Below are 13,250 nucleotides of genomic sequence, written 5' to 3' on the forward strand. Positions count from 1 at the left end.
ATAAATAATCACCAGTCATGTGGAAATAACACAAGACAAGTGTTAAAACAAGTTGAACAGTCTGGCAAGTTAAGAAAATGACATCATTTTACTGTAACGCCTTTAAAACCTGGAGACGACACTTTCATCATATCCAGATATTAATCCGATGTTATAACGAGATTATAACCACCCTTAAGTGATCACCAGAATAGTTGTTGCTAATTGTTGCAGCTTCGGTGTTTAGGAAAAAGACCAAACAGAAGGAAAACTGTCATGTCGGTGTTATTATTGCAATATAATTGGACATTGACAACAGTGTAATACAAAGCCATCAAAATAACGTGTTCTTCTCAGTGTTACAGTGTTCTAGCATCAGTTTCATTACATGACCCATTTAGATATTCATTAACTCTCAAACAAAACTACAAAATAGCTTCATACATTTGGATATACTGAAAAGGTTAAACACCAAAAAAGGTTTCTTGTTTTTTTCTTTTAAGACACGTGTTCGCCTACGCTGAGGAGTCGGTGCAGCGCCGCCCGTCTTTCCTCTCTATGAGCAACACGAGTCGCCACGACACGTGATGGAAGTAGTTTGGTATCTTTCTGCTCCGCCGACAGGAAACGGGACTCTTCAGCAGCGTGCACCAGGACGCAAACTTCTAACGAAACGTTTAAATAAAAAGAAAATGTGTGGGATGAGAAGAAACGAAGGCAATTTGTTCTTAAAGGGGCAGTTCACTCCAAAATCACAAATACATATTTTTCCTTGTACCTGTAGTGCAGTTTATGTGTCGGCGTGGAGGCGTCTGCCTTTTCTCAAATATAAAAAATACACTTGAGAAACTCAACATCAGCGTCTCTTTCCAGAAATCATGACCCAGCTCGACAAGATAATTCACAGAGCTTAGCCAATCGTGTCGTCAAGCAGAATTATCTTAGATTATCTTGAGCAGCCGGGTCAGGATTTTATGGAAAGAGACGTTGTTGAGTTTTTCTTTGGTCTTTTTTTGGCAAACTAATGAATTATATATATTTTAGAGAAGGCAGATATCGCTAAACTCTGCAACTCACAGCAAAACAGATGGATACACGGCACAACAGGTCAGAGGGAAACATATATTTTTGATTCTGAGGTGAACTGTCCCTTTAACAGACTCTTTCTCTTTCTTTCTTTAACACGACTACCTCCCTCTCTCCTTTAATACTGCCTCCTGTAATGCTTCAACACAACGAAGTAGTTGCAACACAAGATCAAATTCTTCATCAAACCTTGTTTTAAAATAGACGTCACGTCACTTCATATAAAAACACCAACCATAAAAAAAAAAAATACACAATCCAACAAACCTGGAGATCATCCTGCTTCTCACTCTGGTCTCATGACCTTCAATAAAAAGGTAAATTAACACTGATTTCCTGTATGAAAGTAAGACTGGACCGAGCTGCAGTCATCACAGCGTGGAGTGTGTTAACGGTGAACAAACACCGCTGAGCTTTTTAGTGCTACGGTTTTTACGACGACCCTTCAGCAACTACATCTTTTTTTATCTGTCACCAAAGTAAAAGAAACATAAAACCAGCAGAATTCATCATGAAGACAAAAACGTAACAGCACATGCGTAAAACTGGTCCGTAAGAGAAACATCGAGCGCTTCAGGACGACACTGAATCGGGGACGCCTCCTCGTACTGTGCAATAACTGTTCACTCCCAACGTTGGTTCACAGCGCAGTGCCACACAGTGCAATGTGCAGGCGGGGGGGGGGGGATCACATTTTATTTTTTGCTAAGTATCAGATCTCTACTTAGTGTTAGCTGTCGTCTTTCACTTCTCCCGTCTCGGAGACTTGTGCTGTTCTTTGTTCCACTGCCAGCAACTACAACATCGACATGCAGGGTCACGTGATGCGGTCGGAGGGAAATGCTCGTCGGCGTGCTCGTAGTTTCTGGAAAAAAGCCGGAAGACAAATAAAAGCACTTGGGAAGTCGTCACAGTCTTCTTCTTCGTCTCCCATTAACTGGCATTAAGCTCAGAGTCTCCCAAAAGGGTGCACTCTAAATTAAAAAATAACAGGAGTATACACTGGAATAAAAACAAACTCATGACGGTAGTGTTGTGTTTCCTAGTAGTGCCGACTGTTGTGGGTGTCACACACACATACAGGTCGTTCTGATCCATTAGTTTCCGTGGTTACACCCGCCCGACCTTTGCGTCGCCGATGGCACCCCAGACGTCGAAAACAAACTCGTCCGGGAAGGCGAAGTCTCCCAGGGTTTCATCTAAAGCCTCGGCAAACTCGTCGGGGTTCTTCTTGTCCTTTCCCAGCTCCACCATGGTGGCCGCTGAGGAGACGGAGAGAGGTCAGAGAACATTTAGTGAGCACGAAGCCGCAGCCGACACAAACCGGTTCTGACAGCGTCGACACGCACGTACCCAGCTCGCTGTCTCTGATGCCCATGTAGCTCTCCAGCAGGTCATCCACCTTCTCGATGGCCTTTTCCTCGAACGCAGACGGCTGCAGTGAACAAGAACCAGAACAAACAGAGTCAGGTAACAGAATTAAGATGTGTTATTGGTCCACAGGTGAGAACACACTAACCACTTCTTCCACAGTCGCAGGGCCTTTGGAGCGCAGCCGCAGAGTTCCTCTACCGGTCCCCAGCTGAACTCCTGACGCCGACCTGGACCCTCCGGACCGCTGGCTGATCATATCTACACACAAGAACAAACAAAGATCCATGAACACTTTGCACAGACCTAAAAACAGCCTTCCTCCTGTTATTTTTTTTCCAGTTTCTCCTCTCTCACAGAAAACTGAAAATCTTTGGGAGACATTTGAGGACATCATCTCCAGCTTTGAGAGACACTGATCGTCACCGTTATCTGATCATTTTATAAACCAAACAACTAATCAGTAAGTCAGACTTCTCCAGTCAGACAAAGAGAGGAAGATGCGCTGCCACACCACATCTGAAGCTGCGGAGCTGAGCTGATACCATGAAGAAGCCCGTCCCTCGGAGGACTCCACCTACCAAAGGCCTTGAGAGGCTCCGTCAGCTTGATGGTGAACTCCTTCCCTTTGGGCAGCTCCTTCAGCATCTTGGCCACCTCGTAGTGTCGACACCCGATCAGGCGATGGCCGTTGATGGACTCGATCATGTCGCCCACGTTGATGACCTGGATCTGGTGGATGATGCTCCCCTCGCGGATTCTCTGAAAAACCCAAATAAATAATCCAGTAAACTTTCCACCTTATCGTCATTTCACTGACTTATTCTCATTTCATATTGTGTGCAGCAGTTACTCCCTCACGCAGTCCAGGGTTGGGCCTTTTCCTGTGGACCTCTGAGTCAAAGTAAATCAACTTCCTCGATTATTTTAACATCTCTCACCTTGATGAAAGCGTAGCCGGCTCCATTGTCAGTGATCGTCAACCCCAGTGCATCCTCTCCTTTGTACACCTCTATTTCCTTTCGCTGTCCTTTTATGTGGGCAAAAATAAAGTCCTCTAGCCCAATCTGGCCTCCCAAAAGTTTGTCCATGTCCACCTTGTGAGTGTTCAGTGTGCAAAACATAACCTGTGGAAGGACACAACAAATGAGTAAGATATACCACAATGCTTTCTTCCCTGATTCACTGAGGCAAACCCAGTGATCCTGACTCCCATCACAATCAGCAGAGTGGCTCACCTCAGCCGGAGGTATCCCAAAGGCCTCGCCGATCTTGGCGTAAAGCTCCCGCACGTTGCTGAAGCCCTCGATCCGGCCTGTGGGGCTGCCGTGAGCGAGCTGAGTGTGGAATATGAGGCGAGGTCGCATGGTCGGAGGAGGCAGACCCTCGGAGGTGGCGCCTTCTCCCAACCCGACGACACCCCCATCTAGGCCGTCCATACCCGACACATTGAGACCCCCGCGGATGGGCTCCGCTTCCTCGTTCTCCACTAGCGGGGACGCCTTCTTCCGTCTTCCCAAACCCAGAGGCATAGTAGTCCTACAGGGAGAGCAGAGGTAGGGGAGGGGAGGAGGCTGCTCTGGGGAGTTATGCTACAATCCAGGCCCACATACACCTGTTCAGCCAAATCAGCTGCAGGTCTGTTGGATGTTTACGTCACAGCAATAATACTCCAGACCACACATCAGAGCAGCTCACATCGCTGGGTCTGTCAGGTCCAGCAGCCTGCAGTGGGTGGTCCTCAGCTGTAAAACACACAAAAACACAACAATGTTCATCAGGTCACCACAGCAGTGACATCTCACTTGAGCCACTTATCTCATCAAAGCACTTAAAACTACTGGCAGCATTACAGACCTATAACGTCACCTTTGCTCTGGCAGACAGGACATGAAACAGAGCTAGTGTTAGCTGCTAGCTGTGAGGTACATTTTTCCACACATCTCTCACTTCTAGCAACACAAACACTGACAACTCTCAGGTGGCTAGCCACTTAGCATGTAGCTCCTGACAACGGAAGCTGGTTAAAAGAGTGAATGTTGATCCCTCTCGGTGGTAAATTACAGCGTGGGGTATTTTAGGAGTGGCTTGGACAGCTGATGTTAGTTAGCTAGCTTAACCATGATCGCTGAACGTGAACAGAAGGGAGTAAACACGGCAGGCCAGTCATTCTTACCGGAGCAGGAGTTTTAGCCAACTGTCGTTAGCTCTTCTTGCTAGCTTCGCCTAGTAACGGCGCCTCTGTGAGTTGTCAAAAATAACGTTACACTTGCAGAGAAAGTCCGATATTTGTGGCTCCTCCGCTCCTGACAGGGCGACTTGGCCTGGGCAGACTGCGGGTCACCACAGTGTCTGTATCGGTATGCTGCTGTAGCTGTTAGCTAGCTCTCTGTCAGCCCAGCAGGGGTGGAACTATGACGCCTTCAGGTTTCCTCGTAAACTCCAGCTTCCCAGTGGAACGATTGTTCTCAAGTCTGTACGTGATACTTCAGCGAAATAATTAAGAGAGGGAAGGTATGAGTCATAAGTGTGTTGTTTTACCTTATTTGTTTTATTAGAGGAACTTTAAGTTAACCCAAGTGTTGTGTCGCTGTCGTGTTATCATTGTTATCATTACATCAGAATGTCAAACCGGGAAATAAAACTAACTGGCCTGTCCCGTTTACCGTCAAAGTTTTAATTTAAAACGTGTTAATGACATGTAAGCATGTCGGCCTTAACTTGACAGAGTTAATGTTTGCCAGGAGTTAATACTAACGAGCATCGCGCCACCTCCGTCTGAGATGATTTTATTTTGAAGGCTTTAACGGAAGTGTTTCTATGCTATTGTTTCGGACTTGAACATTAACTTGAACATTATGATTCCGGCTCACTCTGTCAGAAGGTATTCGGTGGGTAATTACACATTATCCTTCATAAAAGTACTTTCTACATCAAAGAGATACTGTTTAAATGTAGTTTTGACAAAGTACTGTGTAGTTCACAGGGTCATAACGCAATACATCATTAATTCACGGTGAAGTTACAATCAAGAGTCTTTCTGCCCTCTAGCGGCCACAGTGAGTAATTACAATGTCAGTAGTGTCAAGCTAGGCACAAGAGGGTAGTGATACTTCCGGTTACATCCTTCAAAATAAAGAAATAATAACTAGATGTAGTTACGGGCTGTGACCACGAGAGGGCAGTGTCTAAACATGATTCATTCTTGACAGTTGGAAGTGGAAGTCGTTGCTCTTTTGTACAACAGAGGAAACATGTTAAAATACTTTTTGTATGAAAAATATAAAATAATAGAAAACAAATACAGGAAATCTAACACACCATCCAGTTTATCACTCTCTACCTATAATACATGTCATTTATTCGCATTTCATATTCCGTGCAGACGTTATTCGCTCACAAAGTCCAGGGTCGTGCATTTTGCTCTGGAGCCATAAATGAATACATTTTAAAAAATGAAATTTCCTGACTATTTGAACATTTCTCACCTTGATGAAAGCGTAGCCCCAGTGCATATGTGAGCAAAAATAAAGTCCTCTAGCCCAGTCCGACCTCCACTTTGTCCTCCTTGTCAGTGTTCGGTGTGCAAAACATGAGCTGTGGAAGGCCACAACTAATATAATATAATAACTAAGAATCGAGCTGAAGCAAACCCATTTATTCTCACTTTCATCTTAATCGCGAAGGCCAGTAGACTTGCTACTTGCACTGTACTGTCAGTTTTGACAAAGTAATGAGTGGTTCAAAGGGTTACATTTATGCTGAATTTTAATAATAAATATTGATATAAAATAAAAGAAGCAGTAAAATTCATTAAAAAAACGTGTGTCTTATTTGTCCCATTTGGTCATACAATTCGGCATTAGTTTGGAGTCGCTGGGTCAGATGACATGGAAGCTATTGAAAATAAATAGTCTGAATTGTCATAATAAATATTCATCTAAAATAGAAGAAGCAGTAAAATGTAATAAAAAGAGGTGTGTCTTATTTGTCCCAGTTAGTAATACAATTCGGCTTGAAATCAGTTTATTTTTATCATCATTTTTATTAATCAGTGTGATTGACACATCATAACTCAGTTAAAGCTACTTTCTTCAGGAAGACGATTTTTTCAGGAGTTTCTCCCGCCCTCTAGCGGCCACAGTGAGTAACTACAATTCCATAATTATCAAGCTAGACATAATAGCATAGTAATACTTCCGGTTGCCGCCTTCAAAATAAACCACAAAAAAAAATAATTAAATGAACGATGTAGTTACGAACCGTGACCACAAGAGGGCAATGAATAAAAGACGAACACGACCGTTAACTAGCTAGTTCGTGTCTGAAAGCAAGAGATGGAGATTACATTTAATTTTTGAGGTGTTTGACAAAGACAGGCTTTATGTGTACAATAGAAGAATGTTAAAATATTATTCTATAGGAAAACATAAAATAATAGTAACAATAAAGCAGTTAAATGTTACTTTTTTCTCTTTTTTTCCAGATAGGAGTGAAACTTTTTTTAATAATGCACCAGATTGTTTTGGCTGGGTATGGATCAGTGTTTTCCACAAAACACACCCTCGACTGTTTTAGCCACTGAGTCAGTGAAGCGCTGCATTTCAAAATAAAAACAATAAAAGCATCGTTTTATTTCTGCCTACAACTGAAAATGTAACCGGAGGCGAACAAACAAATCACAAAGAAGTTTTTTTGTTTTTATTGTTTTTACAAAATTGCTTCAAACATAACTATGAATAATATAATTAATGCTTTTAATATAATAAATGCTAATAAAAAAATAACCAGTATTCTGTACTCTTTAGTCATGCTATTATTAATAATTGCTACAAGACCATATTGCATAAAATACAGTTTAAGACCTTAACTTTTCAATATAGATTTGGGAAGGAAGAACTTTAGACGGACCTTTTCTTTAAATCCTCAAAGACAAAGACTGTACAGGCCGACTTTATACAATGAAGATAACATAAAGAAAAAAAGTCCTTCAAATTTCACACATTTGACAGAAGCTGCTAAAATGTCCTCAATAATTAAAACAAGTAGGCCATGATTGATTAGATATGTTTGCCAGTCTCTTTAATGTGGAAATGCAAATCATCACAGCATAGGAAAGAGCTATTAAAAATCCTCCTTCATTATCAAGTTACAACGTCTTTGTTGTTAAAAATCAAAAGTATCTTAAACCCCAACCTGAGGAACCTCAAAACAACATAAACAGGAGCTAAAACAAAAGGCTTACATTTGTTTTCCCTTAAAAAGGAAAATGTGAGAAAAAAAACAACTTTTTTTTAAACAAAAAAAGTTAAACGTTATAGAGATTACACATCTCTACGATCATGTTAAACCACATGTTTGTGTCAGTTTGTAAAACTTCAAACTCCAGCAGGAGCAGCATGAAGTCACATCAACGCCAAACATACTTAAAAAATACTTAAAATGTGAAAATGAACTAACTGATGTACTAACTTCTACAGACTACAGTCAAAGGTGCACAGAGCTGAATATGAGCCCAGTCATTTCCCCCTGAACTGTGAAACAGCATATTTCCAGACACTGTTCATCTCCGAGCGAACGCTGTCGCGTACGAGCTCCAAGAGATGGCGTTAAAAATAAGACAAAATAATCAAACACAAAATATGTAGTAGGCCTTAAAGTTTCATCTTAACCTCTAAAATATTTAGCCTGGTACCAGACTGATGCACCAGGTTTATATCATGTGGGGTAAAAAAGAAAAGAGAGGAGAAATAAACTCACTGGCTTTAAGATTAAAGTCAAACAGACCAATATCAGATGAGGAGGAGCTGAAAATATCAAATATAGTGACGCTTGTGCAACTCAAAGGGAACAAATGAAGTAAATATCTTAAGATGTTGGTAGTTTGCCAGTCACACGAGACAGGATACACGCACATGCTCTCGACACACATTAATACTACGTAGGAACAATTATTTGGCACAAGAAGTCTTCACACATGTATTTTACACAAGTGCACTACCAGATGAACGAGATGTGGTAAAAGTAAACATTTTGCTAGAAGTGCCAGGGACTTTCCTAAACCTAAAATATGTGCAATGCTACCTCGAGCTCACTGGAATCACTCTTATATACGGTTTTCTCTTCTTAATTATAACTGGAGACATCCGTACATCATCGCTGTTTTCAGGCTTATGCATGTTTTAAATGATATTGTTGTAGTTGCTATACAGAGAGGCATGTCTCCCCTGGGGCCTTATTTCAGAAAAAAACGTGTCAATGACGAGAGACAAATACATTTTTGATCCGGTTTCATTCGTGCCATGAATCACACAGATTATTTTTGCGAGCCAAGAAAGTCGCAGGTCGTTGTAAAGATAGTAAATTTAGTGTCTGTAAAACCACTCAGTGAACTGCTGCGTCTCGCTCGACATACATCACCGACACGGCCGTCACCTTGGCACAGAAAAACTATTAACAAAGGTTAAAATAACTACAAGTGTGGCCGCAGACGGCTGCAGTGATGTGAAAGAGAGGAAGTTTCATGAGCTAGCTTATATGCAAGGTTTTGATGAACGAGACGTCACTTACCCGACTGCCGGGTGTGTAGTCTTACATTTCATTAGCTTTATGACAAACTGCGACTTTCTCCAGTTGGGAAATGATCTTTTAAATTGACAAACATCATGTGTGTGAATCATGACACCACAGCCACAGTGTGGTCACCCTGCTGCTGTCTGACAAGAGATACAGAAGTATCTGCTTCAACCTTCTGTTGTAAAGTGACGATTATATGAACCTTTAATTTAAAGTATTTGTCTCCCTGCATTAACTCCTGCACATGTTTTTTCTGAAGTCAGGTCTCATGGTGGTCCATCGTCTGTCTTTGTCTACGAGTGCAGAAACATTGACTTGACATTGACAAACAAAGAGTACTTAACACCGATCAGTCACATCTGATCTGCCTCATAAAGTCAGTACTGGTTCTGATACCAGTGAATCAGATCAGTGCATCCTTATTTAAAACTCAGATGATTTCACGTCTCAGGATTCACATTAAGCCTCCGTTTTATCAAACGGCAACTAAATTCATGTCCTGTTGAGTTGAGTAGTTATCGCTACATTTAAGCATGTGTCACTGCACCTGAGGTATTATTCACTTGCTGCGTGCGCCCTTAAAACACTCCTGAAAACTGCTGCTGCGAGACCAAATCCTCATCAACTATATTACACAACACTCTGGTTTCTGTTTCCACTTGATACCTCTCAGGTTTATCTTTATACACACTATATACGGTACCTTCTATTTGCTTTTCCTCCTTGAATCTGACATTGTGGCAGCTTGTTACTTCACACTGTTGTCAACCTCAGCTGAATGTACAAACGAAACATAAAGGCAGCCGTTCTGTCAGTTTCCACATAAAACTGACTGATATGAAAGATAAGAAAGCTGGAACCAAACCTGCCCTGAGCCTCAATCGTCCAGGATGAAACACAGTGTGTGACACAGTGTAACTGGAAATGTTAACTTGTTAGATTTTTGGGGGAGTAAACTTTTATCGAGTCATGGTGGGAGGACCTGTTTGAGCGCATCTCGCGTGCTTTGGCCCAGTTTTTCAGGAAATTTGACTGAGAAGTCCAAGATCATGTCGCCCCTCTTCTCAGGGCACTTTGACAGAGGGAGCCCTTCGCCGACGATCCGCTTTTTCATTCCAGGTTTGACAACGTCTCTGGAGGTCACAATGATGGTCCGGCCGTCCAGTGTCGGGGCGTTGACAGTGCATCCACACAACGCCTGGAGAGAGACACACAACAAAACAAGGTAATTAGACAGATGAAGCCAGCGAGGTTGTCAAAATATGCCGATCATTTGTGACATCAGCGTTCACTTACATCTCTGAGGGATATCTTTGCAGGATAAATGATGTCCGAGCCCTCTCTTCTGAACACCGGATGGGGTTTATCTTTAACTACAAACACCACGTCTGCAGGAATGTTGGAGGGAGTTTCGTCTCCCTCCTTAGGAAAGGTGATTTTTGTCCCTTCCTTCCAGCCGCGCTTGATGTCGACGGTTAAAATCTTGTCTTCGTTGCGTATGGTGCAGCCGTCCGGATTCAGTCTCTTGCGGGAAATCTTCATCTTCTTGGTGCAGCCCGAGAAGACCTCCTCGAGGCTCACCTTCAGCTCGTGCACCACGGGCGGGTCCTTCTTTTTCTGCTGCGCTCTGTGAGGGCCTCCTGAGTGGGTTTTAAAGGGCCGGTGAAACCCGCCCATGCCGCCCATCCTTCCCATGCCGAACGCTCCGAAGGGATCGTTGATGTCCATGTCGTCCTCCCCGTTTTGTGGGAAGAAGTGATCGAAAGGGCTGCGGCCTCCGAAGAACTCAGCAAACATCGCATGGGGGTCTCCGTGGAAGGTGTAGTTGTAGCTTTGACCGCTGTGTCCTCCACCTCCACCACCAGTCGAACCCTTTAATCCTAAAGAAGAAGAGGACAAACATCAGAGCACAGACAGGAGTAGAGCTTAAATTAGGGCTGCAACTAACGGTTATATTCTCAATTAATCGATTAGTTGTTTGGTCTAGAAAATCTGTTCTTCCCAAAGCCCAAGATGTCTTCAAATGTCTTGTTTTGTCCACAACCAAAAGACATTCAGTGAACTGTCATGGAGGAGGAAAGAAACCAGAAGATATTCATGTTTGAGAAGCTGGAATCAGAATCGTAATTTATCTTTTTCCCTAAAAAAGAAATGTTGACTTTAATAGCTGACAACAGCTGTAGTTTAAATCATGACTGAGCCCGGCCAACATTATGAGCCAGCTGTAGGTTATCACCCATCGGTATCTTTGTATATGTATATGGATATTTTTCAACAAATTTTGCTCGACACTGACATTTTATCAATTACTGACATAAACCGATATTTATTTCGACCTGATTGCAGAAAACGTCGAGTCTCTCCTGAAATGGATTTAACATATTATTATGTCTTCTCTCATCATGATGGCTGACTGAAGGACGGAGACAGAAAAGTCTTCACAAAGTTTATAATTTCACCGGGAAAACTAATAAAACTACTTCGACAGTGTTTTGTGTCACATGCGCATAATTAAAGCGTCACCTTATCAGCCTGTCATACTGTCAGACATGTTTATTTCAGGCCAATGCATATATTTAATTTTAATGCATTTATTGGCTGATACCGAGGACATGCTGATATTATCCTGCATCCATAGAAATAAGTAAAAATACTGAAATATAGCTGGTTTTATGTTAGAACTCAACAAATGTTAATATTAACAGACTCACCTATGTTTTATTACACCGGTAACTGTTTAACCCCCACAAAAATTAATAAGCTTGTGATGAAAATATTCATTAGTTGCAAGATTACTAATGATCATGCTGCTTGTTCACGTGCACATTTATTCTGGGATTTCTTCACTAAAAGCCAGAGCTCTGTCCGTGTCCCTGCAGGAGGGTGTAGACAGAAGATTTACAGCCTGAAGGCACAAATAAGTGCATTTCTTTCAGCAGGTTAAGCCTGAATTATCCTTCCAGTGACAGTCTGACAGGACAGGCAAGAACTCGCTGTTTCTAGTAAGTTCTCCATTGTACACACCCTTCATTGTGTGCCAACTGCTGTAGAAACATGCCAGAAACAGCAATGACCCACTAGGAGGATGCATTAATGTGTAAACTGGATTCAACAGGAGCAGAAAGATGCTGAACATTAAAGTAACATCACAAGAAGTGGCACAAACTTGTGTGGAGAGCGGATCAGTTTCTGTTTACCTTCTTCCCCGAAGCGATCATAGATGTCCTTCTTCTTGGCGTCGCTGAGGACATCATACGCTTCTGCGATCTCCTTGAACTTGTCTTCTGCTCCAGCAGACTTGTTCTTGTCAGGGTGGAAACGCAGGGCCTGTTTTCTGTACGCCTTTTTTATCTCATCTTCGGAGGCACCTCTGGCTATTCCGAGCACTTTGTAGTAATCTTTACCCATTACAATAACCTGTCAGTCGTCCTTCCTCTTCATAAAAACACTGTCATCGCAGACGGTTTAGCTAGTATCTGTACAGTGCCCGATACACATCCAGCATGTCCAGTTCGTGGGCCGGGTCAACGGGCTCCGCAGATGTCACTGCTGCTGACGATCGCCGAGCTAGCTTTAGCTAACTGTCAAGGTTAGCTTCCCTCACTTGTCACAGTCCGTAAACAGATTTCAACTCGTCACTGGAACGAGGATAAATGATGGCAGTTAAATTAAACCACTCAGCGTGAAGTAACGTCTTCACACAGGAGTGTCCGTGCGCTTTGGCCGAGCTGTAAACCGGCCGAGGAAACTTCTGGAAGAAGCTGCTGCTGCTGCTGCTGCTGATGTGTGTCATCACCGCCGAGCCGAGAGGAGTCACCGTCAACAACTTCCGGGTTCGTTTGAATCGCCGTGAACATAACGAAGTGTCCAGATCTGTTTTAAAATGAGCAGCCAGAAACACACACACACACTGAGTAGTAAGTTATCTGAATGGAGTTGGAATAGGTTGCCTTTCTTGAGTAAATACATTGGTTGTTGCTTACTGCCTTCTCCTTTTAGTATTAATTGGACTACGCATGCGCAGACGCTTCCCGCTGCTGCTTATGCTGCCTTCACGGCCAAGGGCTTCGCTCCATATACTGTAAGCGCAGATCAGCTTAGCTCTACGGATGCAGTGCACAGTGTGTGTGTGTGTGTGTGTGTGTGTGTGTGTGTGTGTGTGTGTGTGTGTGTAGTTGTTGACTGGTTGTACTGGTTGTGAGTGGCTCTCTAGCGCCCACCAGAGGGGACAAGATGAA

At 42.8% G+C, this 13,250-nt stretch overlaps 2 protein-coding genes across 3 annotated transcripts; both read right to left on the reverse strand.

Moving 5' to 3' along the window:
* Positions 1-248: 248 nt before the first annotated feature.
* Positions 249-4,854, reverse strand: gipc1 (GIPC PDZ domain containing family, member 1). 2 transcript variants are annotated; one of them, XM_084370655.1, is made up of 8 exons: positions 4,613-4,854; positions 3,675-4,181; positions 3,378-3,563; positions 3,018-3,198; positions 2,585-2,697; positions 2,419-2,500; positions 2,147-2,327; positions 249-1,930 (listed from the first exon to the last, which is right to left on the reverse strand). In XM_084370655.1, exons 2-7 carry the CDS (start codon positions 3,966-3,968, stop codon positions 2,176-2,178), a joined length of 1,008 nt encoding a protein of 335 aa, XP_084226781.1. In that variant the 5' UTR covers positions 3,969-4,181; positions 4,613-4,854; the 3' UTR covers positions 249-1,930; positions 2,147-2,175. The 2 variants fall into 2 exon arrangements, with proteins under 2 accessions (XP_084226781.1, XP_084226780.1); XM_084370654.1 differs by having other exon boundaries at positions 249-2,327.
* A 2,268-nt stretch (positions 4,855-7,122) lies between these two features.
* Positions 7,123-12,832, reverse strand: dnajb1a (DnaJ heat shock protein family (Hsp40) member B1a). The gene is made up of 3 exons (XM_084370653.1): positions 12,210-12,832; positions 10,309-10,892; positions 7,123-10,210 (listed from the first exon to the last, which is right to left on the reverse strand). The coding sequence occupies exons 1-3, from the start codon at positions 12,418-12,420 to the stop codon at positions 9,980-9,982; spliced, it is 1,026 nt and encodes a 341-aa protein (XP_084226779.1). The 5' UTR covers positions 12,421-12,832; the 3' UTR covers positions 7,123-9,979.
* Positions 12,833-13,250: the final 418 nt, after the last annotated feature.

The sequence above is a fragment of the Pagrus pagrus genome (assembly GCF_965226575.1).
Source record: "Pagrus pagrus genome assembly, chromosome: 13".
NCBI classification, from domain to species: domain Eukaryota; kingdom Metazoa; phylum Chordata; class Actinopteri; order Spariformes; family Sparidae; genus Pagrus; species Pagrus pagrus.